General features: G+C 39.7%; 3 protein-coding genes across 7 annotated transcripts in view; 2 read left to right on the top strand and 1 right to left on the bottom strand.

Moving 5' to 3' along the window:
* Nucleotides 1-2,769, top strand: part of rpgrip1 (RPGR interacting protein 1) — a 42,750-nt gene extending 39,981 nt beyond the window's left edge. The window contains exons 26-27 of the mRNA XM_055228882.1: nucleotides 1,410-1,537; nucleotides 1,648-2,769. Coding sequence (XP_055084857.1) covers nucleotides 1,410-1,537; nucleotides 1,648-1,856 — 337 coding nt within the window. The 3' untranslated portion in view covers nucleotides 1,857-2,769. The remainder of the gene's footprint in view (nucleotides 1-1,409; nucleotides 1,538-1,647) is intronic.
* A 1,934-nt stretch (nucleotides 2,770-4,703) lies between these two features.
* On the top strand, nucleotides 4,704-13,871 carry LOC117386035 (PC-esterase domain-containing protein 1A-like). The gene is made up of 10 exons (XM_055228983.1): nucleotides 4,704-4,989; nucleotides 5,798-5,876; nucleotides 6,049-6,128; nucleotides 7,406-7,638; nucleotides 9,356-9,506; nucleotides 10,817-11,063; nucleotides 11,145-11,192; nucleotides 12,201-12,263; nucleotides 12,347-12,553; nucleotides 13,297-13,871. Exons 1-10 carry the CDS (start codon nucleotides 4,987-4,989, stop codon nucleotides 13,446-13,448), a joined length of 1,263 nt encoding a protein of 420 aa, XP_055084958.1. The 5' UTR covers nucleotides 4,704-4,986; the 3' UTR covers nucleotides 13,449-13,871.
* A 352-nt stretch (nucleotides 13,872-14,223) lies between these two features.
* LOC117385981 (dynactin subunit 1-like) overlaps nucleotides 14,224-18,755 on the bottom strand; it is a 39,674-nt gene continuing 35,142 nt past the window's right edge. For 4 of the 5 annotated variants that reach the window (XM_033983287.2, XM_055228978.1, XM_055228979.1 and 1 more), the window contains 4 exons: nucleotides 17,990-18,185; nucleotides 17,361-17,434; nucleotides 15,300-15,389; nucleotides 14,280-14,543 (listed from right to left, as the gene is read on the bottom strand). In XM_033983287.2, coding sequence (XP_033839178.1) covers nucleotides 14,406-14,543; nucleotides 15,300-15,389; nucleotides 17,361-17,434; nucleotides 17,990-18,185 — 498 coding nt within the window. In that variant the 3' untranslated portion in view covers nucleotides 14,280-14,405. Of the gene's footprint in view, nucleotides 14,544-15,299; nucleotides 15,390-17,360; nucleotides 17,435-17,989; nucleotides 18,186-18,755 lie in introns of all 5 variants that reach the window. The other variant, XM_033983285.2, reaches the window with a different exon arrangement.

The raw sequence follows: 18,755 nt of genomic DNA, 5'->3' as shown, positions 1-18,755 counted from the left end.
TCAAAATTGCCCTTTTTAGCTAAGATTGTGGAGAAAGTAGTTGCAGGGCAGCTGACCACTTTTCTGAATAGTCAATGTATACTTGATAAGTTTCAGTCTGGGTTCCGCAGAACGACTGCAAAATGAGATGGGAATTTCTGGGACTGTTCTTTCATGGTTTTCTTCTTACCTGACCAACAGAACTTTTGCCATGTTTGTGAATAATATAATGTCTGAAGTCACTCCCCTGTTACACAGTGTCCCAAAAGGCTCAGTCTTGGGCCCAATTCTGTTCCTTTTGTACATCAGCCCTCTCGGTAAAATTATAAGAACCTTCAAAAATGTGTCTTACCATTTTTATGCTCATGACATCCAATTGTACTACTTAGCTGAGCTATTAAATTGTGTCTCATCTATTAAGGATTGGCTTCTCACAACTGTCTTCAATTAAATTATAGGAAAACTGAAACTCTGATCATTGCTCCTGAAAAGAAAGTTCCTTTAATTAAACAACACCTGGGTTTTCTGGGCTCCTCTTCCCAGCCTAGCCTCAGAAACCTTGGTGTTCTATTTGACCAGTCAATGTCCCTGGACAGCCATTCTAGACGGTTGGTTAAAAACTGCTTCTTCCATCTGAGATCTATCTCTAAACTGACTGCAATGTTATCTAAATCTGATCTGGAATTGATTATTCATGCTTTTATTTCTTCTCGTTTAGATTATTGTAATTATCTTTTTACTTGTTTAACAAATCTGCAGTCACTCGTCTCCAGTTGGTCCAGAACACTGCAGCAAGGCTTTTAGCAGCAACCGACAGAAGGGCACACATCACTCCGGTTTTATCCTCTTTACACTGGTTACCTGTCAAATTTAGAATTGATTTTAAAATTTTAGTCTTGACTTTTAGAGCTTTTAATGGACAGGCCCCTGAATATATCTCAGAAATGCTGGTTCCTTACACCTCTAGGTGTAAAACTCGAGGAGACCTGTCCTTTCAAGCAGTAGCCCCTAAACTGTGGAATGCCCTGCCCTTGTCCCTTCGTGTGGCTGACTCTGTTCACTCCTTTAAAAAACAGCTGAAGACACTGTTATTCAGACAAGCCATTAGTTAATTTACTACTCTTTGTCTTATTTTACCTGTTTGAACATTTATTGTTGTTGTTTTATCTATTTTTATTTGCACTCTGTAAAGCACTTTGTGATTTTATCTGTGAAAGGTGCTATATAAATAAAGTTTACTTACTTACTTATAGTATGTACCTCAACATTGGGGGGAGGAGCAATGTAAGTGGTAATAAGAGGGCAAGGGCTTTTATTGTCGCATGTAGCTTTAATTTGTCTTGTTTTACTCAATCAATTGGCATGTACTACACAAATCAAGGACTGTAAAAAATATTAAAAGACTAAATAATGCAATGTTATTGTCGCAGGTTGAAGTTCACGGTAGTGAGTGAGCCAATGGATGAGGAGGATGAGTGTGTGGATGTGGGACATGCCTTCCTGGACATCAGGGAGCTGCTGGAGACAGGGCAGGATGTGCTGGAACGGGACATCCAGAGTACGTGTGTGTGTGTATATATATATATATATATATATATATATATATATATATATATATATATATAAAATCATAGCCTAATAATTGTATTTTATTTTATTGTTTTTCAGTTGTAGCCATAGATGAGGACAGAGAGGAGAAAGAGGTGATTGGACATCTCAAAGTGTCCCTGGAAGCAGCGGTGGCTCTGAGTGGCATCTACAGCGAGTTCCACCAGCACATGAACATGAAGGAGGACACAGAGGACAGACAAGACAGGAAGGACAATGAACAAGAGTCGCTAAAGGTCATAAAGTTTGACCAAGACAGTGACTTTTGATAACTTTTTCCCACTGGGTTTTAGGTATTGGCCTATACACCCTTTAAAGTGCACATGACAGCTTTAACTATTCATTTCATTAAAATATAGTTATCATTATATTAAAAGGAGTGGGTTTTTGCAGTTGTTGAGCTTTCCACCAACGTGGAACTATAATGTTGTTCTCTCGTCAAAAACAACCTGAAGAGGTTTGTCATCCATGCACCCTCCTTACTATAAGATTCTGCGCACTGCTCTGCCTACGAGCCCATGTCACCGCTGCTCCCACACAATAGTTCTCTGTGACAAAGTGGGCCTTTGTCCCTTTTTAATATTACCATCATTTTGTTTGTTCACATGTATGGCATGGTATGGTTATTGTACCCCAACTCCTTGGAACACAATAAACACCTCACCTTTAAATAAAATAAGAAACCGTGAAAAATTGCTCTATATAATTAAATATAATGCATCTGTAATTATGTTAAATTTTACTTACCTTGTTAGTGATATCAAATCAAAGTGTTCCCACACGGGAAAACCTTCTCTTCCTCCCTGGCTCCATCCTATCACCTATTCAACTCTCCTCATTCTCCTAAATCTCTCTCCCTAAACTCTCCAAACTATCTGCAAACTATATACAAACTATATACAAAGTATACAAATCAACTTTCCAAATTCTCCAAACTCTATCCAAACTCTCAACTAAACACAACTCTCCTACAAACACCCACATTTTGAATGGAGCCTGAGGGGTTTATATAGCAGTAAAAGCTTGCGGCAAAATCCGAACCACTTCCCGAAGCAATCACGTGGTACTGCCGGGCAACGAGGCTTCGGACGTCATCATTTTCAGCTCCTCCCCCAAATGAAGCAAGCCTCGATACGCACTTTGCGGAAACATCCCCTTCATTGCTCGACACACGCTTCGAAACCTCGGCACATCTCATAACATCACTACTCCTTAGTTGTTTAAGTTCTGTTGCTTTGTTATGTTGAACACAGTTAATTTTTTTTGGTAAATATGTATTCTTTTTTTGTCCATGGTGTACCTTGGTGATTGAGATAAATTTTGATTAGAATTTTTTTCTGAGTCTGCCTCCTACTTCGACCACTTCCCCACATTCTCCATAAATATACAAAAACATGATACAACGCAAAGCTGTACACAACAACTTGACAAATCTGACATTTGCAATAGTTTCATTAGTGGGATGCACGCTGATTGTTTTGTGATGTCACTCTGAAGGGGAAGTGAGTTAGCGCAGAGAGCAAAGGGAGTGTAAACTCAGATCGTCAAAAATGTAAACATTAACGTTAATATGTTATTTTCGGTACGTACAGCATTTTCACAAAATATGTTATGTGTTTGTAGTTAATACCCCATAGAAGTAAAATATCCCCTCTAAAAATCTTGCTTAATTTTTTCTAGTTTTTGAATTTGGTGAAGTTCATGATTACTGACTTTGTGGTTGGACATGGGCAGCTTCTCAATAATTTTCTATCATGCCCCCCCCCCCCCCCCCCCCCCATGAAGCTCCCCACTATTTGAGAACCACTGAATTAGACTAATAATACTATAACACTTTTATTTTGTTAAATGAAGGTTTAAACTGTCAGAAAAATATGTTTCTTGTCTTATCTTGGATGTGATGTTTGGTGTTGATAAAGGTAGAGGTACACCATTTTGGAACTCACTGTTACTTCCTTTATTTTTGTACTTTTCAAAAAAACTGATAAATATTTACCACAGGTACCATCCCACCAAACCAAGTCATAATTAGAAAAAACATGAAAACCTGTCGTATGCACATGCTATGTCAAAATTCTACAACAGAATGTCCATGTCTGGAAGGCGAAGTAGAAATGTAATATATATCTGTAGCCTAGATAAAAAACTATTGTGGGATCAATGTTTCTGTAAGTATTTGACCAGTAAAAGATAAAAATCTGAAGTTTGCCTCTCTCAGTAATGACATGTGTTGGTCATAATCTCTTATTAACCTCTTATTCAATAAACAAATAATATATGATACAAATAACCTGGCTCTGATATCACTCACATATAGGCCGATCTGAGAAATGTTTACACTTACTAATATACGAAGTATTTTATATTGAAGTAGCAGCACTCTTACTTGAGTAAAAGTTTGGGTTACTCTTCTCACAAACCTTTATGTTGACTGTATGAAATGATATGAATATTTGTCTTGCTCCTTCAGATAAGATTTAGTTTGTCACATTTCTAAAGTTTGTCTTAGAGTTACAAGTTTTGCGATTTCAATAACATTAACTTTAAATTATAAATCACATCCTGTTTGAGTACTAGTTTTCCCTCATTGTTTTACTCCACTCATCTCTGGCCAAATCCACCCTGATGTATTATATTTTATGATATTCTGTGGTTTACCCCAGTTCTCCATTGAAATCACCTTATGTTTCCCCTTCACTTTTGCTTACAGTTCCCTCTGTTCTGGAAATTAGAATGTTACATGTTACACACTAGGTCACTGAAAACTGTTGTCAATGTTTTGTGTAAGAAAAAATAGAATACAATCACATTGAAGCATAAATATGGTATATTATCATTTATTATTGATTGTTCAAACTAAGAAAACACATATGTATGTATGTATTGTATATGCTACATTTACTTACTTTCTGTCTGTACGTTTTTGAGAGGTTTCTATTTTCATAACGACCATAAAGTTGCATTCAAAATAGTTTTATGACCCCAAATCCCTTTTATAAACTCTCTCTGATTCTAGCCCCACTTTACAACAGAGCAAACACAATCGAAATATTAAAAAAAACAAAAAAAAAAACGATAAAAAACGGGATAAAATCATGAATGTTCCGAGGTGGCCTGAATGCGCTCATCGTGCACACCTGCGGCTAACGGCTGCTCATGCACAGGACACACAGAACTCTTACGCACGTTTTTGAATTTTAAAACACTTTTTCATAAATCAACAACTTTACCGCGGGTATGACGAGCTAAACCCGCGTCCGATCGCATTTTTCGTTTTGAGTTTTTATTCGTGCTCGCGCCTTCTGATCGGAGCTATTTGGAAAAGCGGGCTTTTTAAAAAGAAATAAGATACAAATTTGTCCCTGGCTAACCCTGTGAACGCGTCTGGAGCAGGAAATCATGGTAAGTTCAGCCGAAATTGAATTTTTTTTTGTGCAAATTTGGCCTACACAAAAAAGTGAACTTGCAATTTCCTAAAGCGAGCCAAATATATTACAACTGGTATTATTTGTCATCAGTTCAGTGTTTCCCATCGATACAGGAGATTGTGGTTGTCCCCCATAGTCTAAAATGACCTGGACTATATATTGGCATAACAGAATTAGACCTTGTCGGCGTTGCATTACACCGGTCAAAAATGACTAATAAAAGCGGCAGATGGCATTTATACTCCACAAATTGAAGAGATTAAATTATTCATATTTTCTTTGTCCCACCATAATCTTCACCAAAATCTGGCACTGTGTAATGAAAATTAATATTTAAAAGTCATTATGTTACAAATTTAACCTCGTTTTAGTCATTTAATTAGTGTATTTTAAATAGAACGTTATTTGTATGTCTCAAACTGAAACAGATTTGTTTTTAAAGAAGCACTATGTGACATTTCTGGTTGGGGTCTGCCACCTGCTTGTCTCCCTAAAGATATAATTCAGTGGCTTTCAAGCTATGGCAACCGTCCTCAGTGAGGACCTTTACCCATTCAAAATATATACTTTGTGGGCATAGCATTTATGCAATTCAGTCAAAGTCCTTCAAATCAAGGACGAATTGTTTGCCTGAAACCTATGAATTGATTTGACTGGCATTTTCCAGCAAAGAAGATATCGCAGTGACACTAGAACAACCCAAGACTTGAGCCACTGAGCCTGTACCTGATCTCTGTAATAATGATAATGACTGTGATGTTGTTTTGTGTGATGTCCGGAAGGAAGCAGCGAAGAAAGTGAGTCACCAGCAGGTGGTTAAACTTCTGCACAACAAGTTTGTGGTTGTCCTTGGCGACTCCAGTGAGTATTTCCAAACTATAGATTGTATGTATAAATGGACACAATCCCTCAGTCCACTTCTTCATAAAGTCTATGCTCCTCACTGACAAAAGCACATGTGTGAGAGGAGACGAGGTTCTTGGATAATAATAACATTCTCCTCTGGTTTTCCGCGGGTTCTCCTCGTCCTCAGTCCAGCGTGCCGTCTACAAAGATCTGGTCCTGCTCCTGCAAAAGGACAAGTACCTCACTGTGAGTCAGCTCCGCAGCAAGGTGAGGCAGGCTTCTGATGGTGGTTTTAAAGAGGGGGTAATTTACTTTTACTGGGTATTAATTACTAACACATTTAGACCACCATGTTACCTTTTTGTTCTTTTGAAAATGCTATATTAGCCTGGAACAACAACGGGCGACAATAGCTCAGTCAGTACAGTGCTTGTCCATTGATCTGAAGATTGGCGATTCAGATCCTGCTCCCAACATAAACATCAATGTTTGAGCATGCAGATCCACATACCCACAGGTTGGCGATTTCAGCTCCCACTGTTAAAGGCTGCTATTGTGGCCTTGGGCAAGACGCTTGACCCACCTTGCCCCCAGTGTCTGTGTACACTGGTGTGTGAATGGGTGAGTGGTTCCTTGATGCAAAGCCTTTTGAGTGCCTTGAAGGTGGAAAATGTGACCATCTACCATTAGCATCAAAAACAAATGTGAAAGTTATATAAAACATGTTCTGAGTTCCCCCTCTGCTCCCCGCACTAAGTCACCCTCCCTTCAGATTGCTATCACAACTAAATCGGCATGCATCCCGCTAATTAAACTACTGCGCATCACATCATTTGCCAACTTGCTGTGTACAGTTTTGTATGGAGAGTTGTTGTGTGGTAGTATTGATGATGAAGGCTTGTGGGCTGAGCATTGCACAAAATTTCCAGCTACCTGTAAGGAGGGTTCGAGTAGGGCCTGGGAGAGATCGTTAAAATACTCCGACATGCTTGGATGACATAAAAGCTCTTCTGGCATGTTTTTGATGAGGGAACAATGTTACAATATGGTAGAAAGCTCAAAAAGTAGATTTTGAGCCCTCTTTAAAAAAAAAAAAAAGAAGAAGAAATCTACTTAAAATTGGGTCATAAATGTAACTGTCAATAGTTCTCCAGCAGAAGAATGAATAAAAGTCAAGTATGTTTTGATTTACATTTTAAATCGTCTTTAGTCAAATGATTATTTAAAATGCAGTCAGAGGTATTCCATCTTAGAACTCACTGTATTTTACAACTTTTTGTTTCTGCTTTTATTCACAAACTGCCACTCGACTGATGTAAAATTATGTTGAATATTAACTTCAGGTACTATCCCACCAAACCAGGTAATAATTGGAAAAATATGTTGATCTGTCAAATGCACTTTAACCTGCCTGTCAATTACACCCTCTAGAATTGGGGACACAGGATACGCTTCCATACCCACCCGTCTTTGTAAAGTTTTGTGGAAGCTTGTGGTTCTGGCTCGACAGGCACAGTGACAGTGTGATGGTTTGTTGTATGCAGGGGGAGAAGAGTTTTGAGCAGGACTGTCTGGTGGAGGGAGGCTGCCTCAGCCCTTTACACAATGGGACAGCGTACAGAGAGGTGCGCCAGTACCAGTCGGACCACCACCTGGTGCGCTTCTACTTTGTCACACGAGTCTACTCCCCCTACATGAAGAGCATCCTCAACGACTTCCGCCGCGGCCCCAAGCCCGATGTGGTCATCATCAACTCCTGTGTGTGGGACATCTCCAGGTCCGTGAGCCTTACAGTCACTCACATCATCCTATTTATTCAGAGCTCACACTAACATTTACACAGCATTCTGTAGTTATCTTAGAGCATGGGTCACCAGCTTTTTAGGGCTGCTACCAAGAACTACCATACTGTTTCCATAGTAGTTTAAAATGTTAAAATTTAAAACTTGATTTTGCTACTAAGGAGTAGACTCTATACTCAATACTGATCCTGATACCACAATGATAATAAAATGATAATGATATTAAAGAGGTTAATTGAAAGAATAAACTTTCAATCCAAACTTTTATACGTTAAAGCAGGACTTGATTGGCTTTGACTAGCAGCAGAGTTTTGGGGCACCACTCAACAAAAGTTGAGAAACATTACCAATACAGTATTATTGTTGATCTAATTAATTATTAGTTAATTAATTTAAACAATGCTCTGAAGCTTCGGAAATTCTTGTACCATATAACTGACTTATATCTGGAAATAACATCACTCTTCACCAAAGCAAATGGTGGTTTATGAATATTTATTGACCTGTATTTTGTGTTGAAAAGACGGCACATGAAGATGAGTGTGGCTCTAGATTAGGATCTAGTCTTAGTCTTCTAAGACCAAGAGTTATCTAAGGGGTGTGCCAATCTGATTTGTGCCTATACAAATCTGGGGATTCTGATAGTTGGATAGTAGGATGTCTGAAGTCCTCAGGGCGTCGCGTCTGAAGAATCAGACAAGCTGAGAGGGATGGTGGCCACGTGATCTCAATTAATAGCTCCAGGATCAGGCAGGGTTAGGGTGAAGGAACTCTGTATCTGAGAAGACTTTCTAGTATCCATAAGGTCTGAACAGCAGCACAGATTAAGGTAAATTAAATCAAAAGGTTGTTGACTAAAAAAATGCCAAAAAATAAAATTTGGTAAAATGTGAAAATTTTGCTTTTGGTCAGATCATCTGTAGTAATTTGGATAAAAATCCCATCAAAAGTTAGCCCAAAAAGTTACAACTTCTTAGTTGTCTCCATAAATTGGTCCTTTGTCCAGCACAGAAGATGAGGTGTTCTGTGTCTCCCTGTCTATCTGTGCTCTCTGGTCAAAGGCTGAGATGGAATGCCTTAGAGTCTGGTTAGTGATGGCCAATGGACAGTAGTATTAATAAGTATTAATAATAAAAGCATGAACAATTTACACCATTCCTTTCTGTGGAGAAAGTCATATTGGCTTAATCTAGAGCATTTATCCTTTTAACTGTGAAGTCTTTCAGTCTTTTATGGCAAATTCTCCTGAATTACTTTGAATTTAAAGTACATTTTTTTGTTAGGCCTGGTTTAGGCCTGGTTTAGGCCTGGTTTAGGCCTGGGCTGGGCCTGGTTTAGGCCTGGGCTGGGCCTGGTTTAGGCCTGGGCTGGGCCTGGTTTAGGCCTGGGCTGGGCCTGGTTTAGGCCTGGGCTGGGCCTGGTTTAGGCCTGGGCTGGGCCTGGTTTAGGCCTGGGCTGGGCCTGGTTTAGGCCTGGGCTGGGCTTGAGCTGGGCCGGGGGGCCTGGGTTAGGCCTGTCCACTCACATGTATTTTATAAGTCATTTTGGCTTGGCCACTTTAGCAGCTTTGTGTTGGACTTGTGTTGTGACAGGTGACTTAGTCATCTGGTCGAAGGGCACAAATCAGCGTGACAACAGGGATGTGTCCTGTCACAACACCAGTCCATTTAAATCGTCTATGTTCTCTGACAGGTATCACTGTGAGTGGATAGAGGACTATAAGGAGAACCTGCACCAGGTCTTTGACGCACTGAATGGTGTGCTTCCCATGGAAAGCTTGGTCATCTGGAATGTGACAATGCCCCTGGCAGAGAAGATCAAGGGGGGCTTTCTGGTTGCTGAGGTGAGACCACTGTGTGGTGCACATTCTGCTCAAACAAGTCACTATATCACACGATACGGATCAATCCATGAGTATTTTTGGATTGCTATGGTTATATTTAGGAATGGCCCAATGTGGATTTTTTGTTTTGTTTTTTTGAAATCCTGCATATTTAGCAGGGAGTTCTTCTCTCAAACAGAAAACACTCCACCTTGTGATTTCATGTGGTAATACAGGAAGTACCCCATTGTGTTTTTAAACTCCATACACTTTCACTAGAATCATTTGGATGATTTCAGCCCTAGGATTGCCTATCTCTACGAAACAAAAGGTAAAAGATGGCTGTTAACTTAAACTAACACCACATGACATCACAAGCATTTTGAGGTTTGGAAGTGTAGACAGACTAATAAAGGGTTACTGAAGCATGTATGTATGTATGAATGAATGTTGAATATGTTTTTGAGGAGATAAGCATTATAACATGGCTTAAAGCCCACAATCAATTTTGTGTAATATAGGATCTTTAAACTCGACTTAAGAAAAATGTGCCGGCTTTGTTATGATTTAAATGAGAAAATGGCCACAAAATGTATTTATATGGGGTATAAAATAATGTGTTGCATGTTAAAATAAAAACAGCCATATAACTCTCTTCTATTTCCAAAATATTGGTAGATTGAATATTGATTGTTTTTTGACATTGGCTGATATTAAATACCAATTTTTAATATGGAACCAATATATGGACCATCCCTAAATATAGTGGCCACCTGAATAATCACTTTTAAGCCATTGAAACTAAAAGTGTGATTTCATACAGCTGGTCACATGGCAGTTGAATCAACAATGTGGGTTGAATTATTATTATGAAGTATTATTTTTAGCTTTCTACCATGTTATAACCCTCATCAAAAACATCTGAAGATTTAGATGTCATCCATGCATTTTGAGTATTGAGTATTTTAGCGATCTATCTATTCGAACCCTCCTTATGGGTAGTGGTATGATCCTATACATAACGCATACTCGGCACACGAGTCTGCGTTATCTATGCTCCCGCATGGCGATTCTCCATGTACAAACAACTTCACAAACCTGATGGGGGGCACAATATTGAAAACGAAAATTAAACTTATGAGACATGTTAACATGTTTTCAGCAAATATAGCATTTTCAAAACAAACAGTAACATGGTGATCTGTGGGATATTAACTGCTAACACATAACATATTTAGAAATAAAATACCGCCCCTTTAAGGATTTTACTGTTGTAAAGTCATCATCTCCATAACTGAATAAACCAAATATCTGTCCCCGTTCTGTCACAGATCAAGCACAAAATGCCCCACCTGCGCATGGACGTGATCGAGGCCAACTTCTTCAGCGGGAAGTTGGCGGACGGCTATGGATTGGATGTTCTGGACCTGCACTTCCAGTTCCGATTCTCCCTGCAACACCGCGCCAAAGACGGAGTGCATTGGAACACCATCGCCCACCGCAGGATCAGCTGGTTACTACTGCAGCACATAGCTGACGCCTGGGGGGTCGTCCTGCCCTGCCCCCTGGCCTCTGTGGGTGAGTACACTGCCCAATGTCAAGCTACGACACCAATGACACCAAAAGCTTACACTGATGTTCATGTGGATGTGTTTGCAGAAAACCGGAACAAGCAGCAAGAACCTAAGAAGGAATGCAGAAACCCAGGTAACTCTAACAAACTCGCTAACATGCTCAAACTTGCACGGATGGCATTTAAAAACCTCTTCAGACATGTTTTTGATGAGGGAACAATGTTATAACATGGAAACCATAATTTACCCTCTTTAAATGAAATGCAAAATGAGAAATCTGATGCAAGGAATCCAAGGGATGATCAGAAGGAAATCCATCCATCCATTTTCTTCTGCTTATCCGGGGCCGGGTCGCGGGGGGAGCAGTCTAAGCAGGGACTCCCAGACTTCCCTCACCCTGGACACGTCCTCCAGCTCCTCCGGTGGGACCCCAAGGCATTCCCAGGCCAGCCGAGAGACAGTCCCTCCAGCGTGTCCTGGGTCTTCCCCGGGGCCTCCTCCCGGTGGGACATGCCCAGAACACCTCCCTAGGGAGGCGTCCAGGAGGCATCCTGAGCAGATGCCCGAGCCACCTCAACTGGTTCCTCTCGATGTGTAGGAGCAGCGGCTCTACTCCGAGCTCCTCCCATGTGACCGAGCTCCTCACCCTATCCCTAAGGGTGCGCCCGGCCACCCTGCGGAGGAAACCCATTTAAGCCACTTGTATCTGCTACCTTGTCCTTTCGGTCATTATCCAGAGCTCATGACCATAGGTGAGGGTAGGAACGTAGATTGACCGGTAAATCGAGAGCTTTGCCTTTGGACTCAGCTCCTTATTTACCACAACGGACCGATATAGCGACCGCATCACTGCAGATGCTGCACCGATCCGCCTGTCGATCTCACGCTCCATCCTTCCCTCACTCATGAACATACTTGAACTCCTCCACTTGAGGCAGAGACTCACCACCCACCCGGAGAGGGCAAACCACTTTTTTCTGGTTGAGAAGAAGGAAGGAAAGAAGGAAATCATAAGATTAAATTCACTGTATTAATTGTTAAATTCACTGTAAAATGCAAAATTATCTAACTCTAAATTAGATTATCAGATTTTTGGAGTGCACATGTAATTGCAGCCACTGATTGCTGTGCTCTTTTATAGGAATCGCTCATATTGAAGCTCCTATCAACCTTCATTATCCTCCAAGCTACTTCTCCAACTTTGGTAAGAACTCTATATTCTACTCAACACAGCCTGCTTATTTGAAGTGATGTTCTGACTCTGGTACACTGCTTTTTGTGTACTAGGCAATGGGCTGCTTCCACTGCCTCCACTTCACACAGTGCCCCCAAAGTCCAGAAGGGGCACTGCACTGTACAGTTGCGAAGACTTCTACAGCGACTCTGTGTCTCAGAGCTTCATGAGTTTTGAAGAGCCACGTCACCGGTCCCAAGCTCAACAGCGCCCTCTACAGACTCACTACACTACCAGGAGCAGGGACAATTCAAACACAAGTACTGTAGTACATTTACTATCAACTATCAGGGTCATTGGGTTAGAAGCCTCAACATTACATCAGTGTTATCTATCCACAGGTTTGAGCTTGTTATAATAGACCTTTTGAGGACTTTTCACTATTCAAATGAGATATATACATACAGTGTGTGTGTGTGTGTGTGTATATATATATATATATATATATATATATATATATATATATATATATATATATATATATATATATATATATATATATATATATATATATATATATATATATATACAGTGTATATATATATTTTAAATTGTTAAAGGAACTGTTTTTAAGATTTAGTTTAAACTTTAAAATCTGAATCTTTTTCAAATTTTAAACTTGATCTATCGTATGACCCAAGAAATGACACATGTACTCTTTGGGTTGCCAAATTCTGGAGGCTCTAAGCTTTCACAAGAGGCAGGCTGATCTTCTGTCTGCCGGTTAAACAACTGACAACCCAGGTTAAATTGTGATTGTCACAATTTTTATTTATTTTTTTAACTGTAGGGGAGGCAGGCTACATATAGTTCCTTTAATTGCTATAGTAGGTCATTATTTTAGAGCAGCTATCATGAAAACTTAGGTGTAAATGCACACTAAAATGGTGACTTCATCCTTGCTCATCATTCCCCTGTGAGATGGTGCTATAACACTGAAGTTGAACCTGATAGTCTAACGAATGCATAAGAATATTGCTGAGGTCATAACTGTGTGTTTCAGATTGGACCAAGCAGAGTGTCAGAAATGATCCTCTAGAGGAGAGACGGCAGTACGTCATGAAGAGCCGCCAACGCCACCATTACGCCCCCTACAGCTACAACCGACCACGGCGCCACACCAACAACATACAGTGGAATGACCGCTACTACTGATACTGCACATACTTTACTACTACTACGACTGTCTGTACTCTGATCTATTACTGATACTGTATTTACCAAGCACCATGCCTACCTACTACTTCTCAAACAGTTCAAACTACTGTATATTCTTCTGAATGTACTATCTAAGCTGTGCCCTGACATCCTGAGCAATTTTGTGATGCATGCTTATACATGTACCAAATCCCTGTATATGTACTTCTCTGTGAAGTGGTTTTAGTTGCATGTTTTACATTTTTTATTTGATGAAAAGACCTTGTTTCAACCTTTTTGTATTTTACCTGTCTTTAACCTTTCATTAAACATTACTTGCTGGGTATGGATTGTCTGTTGTAGTGCTGTGCAGTTAATCAAATTTGAATTGAAATCAAGAGTGGTCATTTCTTATGGTCAGTAATCTGTTTGGGTGTTTTTAATGGAGGGGTCTACAGCCAATCCTGTCAGAAATTAGCATGTGAGTTGGAGTTCAGATTTTTGATTGTGTTGAATGTACAGTATGTAGTAGTCTGTTATTACAGGAATTACAATCACAACTCAATCTGGGTATGAGTTTTCTCGGTATAGAGATGTGAAAGCACAAAACCTCCAGAATTCACTCACTGAGCTACAGAGGCTGCACTAGCACTGATTAAACTAAGCACCTGCAGCCAATCATTAGATTTAAACCAGTGGATTTCAGCATTGAAATGTCTCCAAATGATTTCTTTCTGAAAAATATAGGTTTTTGTCATATTGCCCTATCCTACAGTGTTAATTAAAACATGACAACCATATATCATACTTTATTTTTTAATCTAATACAAAGTGGAATTGACTGCAAAAAGATCTTGTCTCATACATGACACTGTGTAGAATAGATTGACAAATATTCCAAGTACTACACAGACTACTTCATTAGCATTGGTCTATATCCCATGTTAAATCCAGGTGTTATTGCTGCTGTAGCGTTCAGGTGCTGAGCAGGTGGTGCACATGTTGTAGCTGCCCCTGGCTCAGGACCACCCTGTGTACCTGCTCCTGTCCTTTAGAGCAGGAGATATGCACTCGGCCCACCAGGACAGTGCCCTCCTGCCTCTCCTCCTTAGCCTGGAACAAACACACAGGGACCGGTCAACAGCACAGCTTTGCCAAAATTAAAAGTGCATGTGACAGGTTTTCATGTTTTTCTAATTATGACTTGGTTTGGTGGGATGGTGACTGTGGTAAATATTTCTAATAGTTTAGTATCAGTTAAGTTGAGCTGTAGTTGTTTAGTCAGTGAATCAGTTGATGGTGTCTTAAGCAAAATTGTTATTAGTTGACTAATCAATTTAACTAGATTATAAGGATTTATATGGGACAATAGCAGAAAGGAGAAGTGAGTGAACGAAAGATTTGGCATTTTTTGTTATTTTGGTTTTATCTGTCTTTAAATAATACATTGTTTCCTTGTACTTTATTCTGCATAAATGGTTGTATTTGCCTCCAGGCAAGACTACAGGTGCAGTTTGGGCCATTTACACAGAGATACACAATAGTTTTGATCGGCACTACATGTCTTTGTTGACTTCTGCCCAACAGTTAAGAGGCAGTTTGTGAATAAAATGCAGTGTTTGCAGTGAGTTCTATTGGAACTTACTACCTATGTCATCAACATGGAAAACTCCATCCAAAATGCACAAGAAGGCATTTTTTTGACAGTTTAAACCATTTAACAAAATAAAGTTGTCATTTATTTGTATTAGTTCAATTATTTGACCCTTTGACCCTTTTAGTAATATCTTATATATGGTGATAACTATGTTTTGGTGAAATAAGTCTGACCTGTCATGTGCATAGTTAATACACTTATACAGTAGTTACCTTGACGAATGAGGAGCGGGGGAATGTTGCAAAGTCGGAGGAGGCCTTGGCTCCAGGTCGCTGTGAGACGACGTGCTCCGACACCTCTCCCTGAAACAACAGAAAAAAAGACAGAAGCTGTTAAACATGTACAACCAAAGCTTGACTCTTCTAGTGCTTAGTAGGCATGTCCCAATCTGATACTGGTAATTGGTATCATTCGCCAAGCTGGAATTTGTTAGAGTTTCGGCTTGGAATGGAATTAGTGAAAAGATTGGGCTGATACCATGAATAGCTTCCTCTGCATGCAGCTGTTGCTGCTAACGCAGGAAAAATATTAGAGTGCGGGGATTTTTCTTTTATGGGATATGAACTGCTAACAGATCATCACGTTACCTTTTGTTGTTTTGAAAATGCTATGTTTTATACGTTTCATTGAGTCACTCCCCCTTCAGAGCACTATCACAACACAATCAACGTGCTTTCTGCTAATGAAACTACTTCATATCGCAGTGTACAGTTTTGTATCATGCTTTTGTATATTTATGGTGAATTGTTGTGTAGGAGAATGGGCGATGTAGGCTTGTGGGCTGAGCATTGCACAGAATCTGGCCTGGGAGAGATTATAAAATTACACGTATGGATGACATACAAAACCACTTCAGGCATATTTTTGATGAGGGAACAATGACATATGGAAGAAAGCTTAAAAAAAAAGGGTACATTTAAAGCAGAAGTGAAAAATGTTCTAAAGTCATTTCATTTCATTGTCATTTCACATTTGTCTGATATTTACATCGGACCTATTCTACAAAATGTTATGTTGTTTTCCCTCACCATTTATTCGCCCCAAGTTGTATTTGGAGTGATTTGTGCATGTTGGAGCAATTATATATATATATATATATATATATATATACACACATACATATATACATATATATATTATATATATATTATAAATAATTATAATTTTTATAATATATATAGCTTTAGGAATATGACTTTATAGCCTTATTAAAGAGCAGGTATTTTACTTCAATGGAGTATTAACTGCTAACACCATGTTACCTTTTGTTGTTTCAAAACAGCTATATTTGCTGTATATTTATGGAAGATTTTTGTGTGGGAACATGGATGACATAGGCTTGTGGGCTGATCCTTCCATAGAATCTTAGGGTCAATAAAATGCTCAAACATGCACAGATGACTAGAACACATATTTCCAGGGCCAAGATGTTTTTCCATGCACCCTGAAGTTAGCCCATTGTGGATTCGATGTGGCCTGACTGAGGCCTTTCTTGGCCACATGCTTTGGTCATGCTCACACCTGCAAACATAATTTTTAACACTCTGTCCCAGATATGCAATATTAGGGTGGAACCAAACCCTGTACTGACCCTTTTTGGTGTTTTGGAGGATCATGTACATTATAGTACCACAAAAAAAAATATTCTTTGACTTTTGCATTACTTATGGCACGCCAACCTTTTTTATTCAGGTGGAAGGACGCTAACCCTCCTTCACACTCAGAGTAGTTACAGGATGTTATGTCCTCTTTAAAGCTAGAAAAACTTAGATTTTCCTTCAAACAAAATATCAATGCACTTGAGAAGACATGGGGCTGTTTCCTACAGCTGTACCCAGCTCTTTAAAAAGAACAGGCTGTAGCGTTGTTATATGTGAATAAATAGAGCACCTGGTGTAAATATTTTACCCGTGCGGTGACAGGGTGGGTGGGTTTCTTATTTTTTGTGGGTTTTGTTTTACACTTTGTTGGTTTTGTTTTACATGTTTTTTTCTTTATTTTGTATTGTTTTAGTATTATTAGTTCTTGTTCTATTAGTTTTTGGTTGTATTTGATAATTTGAAAACAATAAACATATCTTGATTAAAAAAACATGCATGGATGACATCTAAAACCTCTTCAGGCATGTTTTTGATAAGGGAATAACGCTATAACACTGTAGAAAGCAAAAAAAAAAAAAAATAATAATATATATATATATATACACATTTTGCATAATATGCCCTCTTTAAAGCCTGCTAAATGAGAGTATGATGTGTGGACAGTGCTTTTACCTTGAGTTTGTCCAGAGCGTCGCTGAGGCTCTGCAGTCGAGCGGTCTGTTCCAGGAGCTGGGCACTGGCACTCACTGCAAGGAGAGACAAGCACAACGTTAACCAACGGGAAACGGGACACACACAGCAGGGGGACACGAGACAAGAACAGGGGATATGAGAAAGGGGACATAAGAGACACTGACACTGACTGTACAAGAGACATTTTAGCCTTGTTTCCACAGGGGCGGAATGGTGCTGACCCTGAATGTTTCCGCTGTCTAAATGGATCCATACGGCTCTGTTTGAAGGGTCCCAAGTGGAATGCTGGAGGCACTACTTTCTAACGAGGTCTGATGTGGTTAGGATCTGGGACCTGGATCTGGGTGTGCTACTGGATACGCCTCCAGCAGCACATCAGGATCAGCAGCACTACAGTAGTAGCGGGTGTGACATTTCTTGGATAAACATTTGTCATCTCAATGCATCATCATTAAGATGGCAAAAAGCTGATATAAACAGATTTTTTTCTCACCAAATGACAAACCTCACTGCAAAGGGAAATAACGACATCAATCATGGAAAGATGGGGGGACATGACAGGGACATAAGGCGTGTCCCATGTCCCACAACAAGGGACAGATCCATACCAGAGGTCTTCCCGGTTACGTCCACAACTCTCATCTCCGCACTGAGCTTGAGAAGAGTGGACAGCAGCTGGTCCGTGCGCCGGTAGATACCCGTGCTGAGCCCGCCTGGTTGTGTGGGGGGCTCTCTGGACATCACTGGAAGCTTCGGGGGGACCAGAGGGGGCAGAGATGCCAACTGTGCCCGCATCCTCTCCGCCTGGCCAGCACGACACAAACAAGATCAGTTAAGGTAATGAAATATAATTTCCCATACCCAAATTTTCCCATGTATTTGAGCAAAATGAGTTTTGCTGCAGTGCAGATATATTCTATAAACAGCTCTTGAGATCAAAATAAGTCCACTGTGTACTCTCCAAATAGAAATCATCTTATTGTCTGATAATCAGGAACTGTGCAGTTAACATGCTATTTGGTCAATAGCTTTACCATCACAGCAAACTTCCGCTTGGGTCTCTGAAATTTATGAGAAGCTCTTATTGCAGACAATAATTAGGGTGCTCAGAATGCATAAGTTTATAAGGTAAGTGAGGAATAACTTTGGACCATTCCAAACCGGTTAAAATGAACTAGTTCTGTTTTTCACATTTTTAAGATGGTAAAAATCAGGTACAGTAACTTTAACTACTGACTGTGAGAAATGTCAAAGCCTTATAACAATAATAAATTACACTTTGTGTTGGGTTCGTGTGACATAACAACATTATAGACATCTTATAGTTTAAACTGAGCTGGAGGTCAGAATTCTATGGTGAAATTTGCTGTAACT

Source organism: Periophthalmus magnuspinnatus, chromosome 18 (genome assembly GCF_009829125.3).
Source record: "Periophthalmus magnuspinnatus isolate fPerMag1 chromosome 18, fPerMag1.2.pri, whole genome shotgun sequence".
Classification (NCBI taxonomy): domain Eukaryota; kingdom Metazoa; phylum Chordata; class Actinopteri; order Gobiiformes; family Gobiidae; genus Periophthalmus; species Periophthalmus magnuspinnatus.
This window is presented reverse-complemented; position numbering and strand designations above follow the sequence as displayed.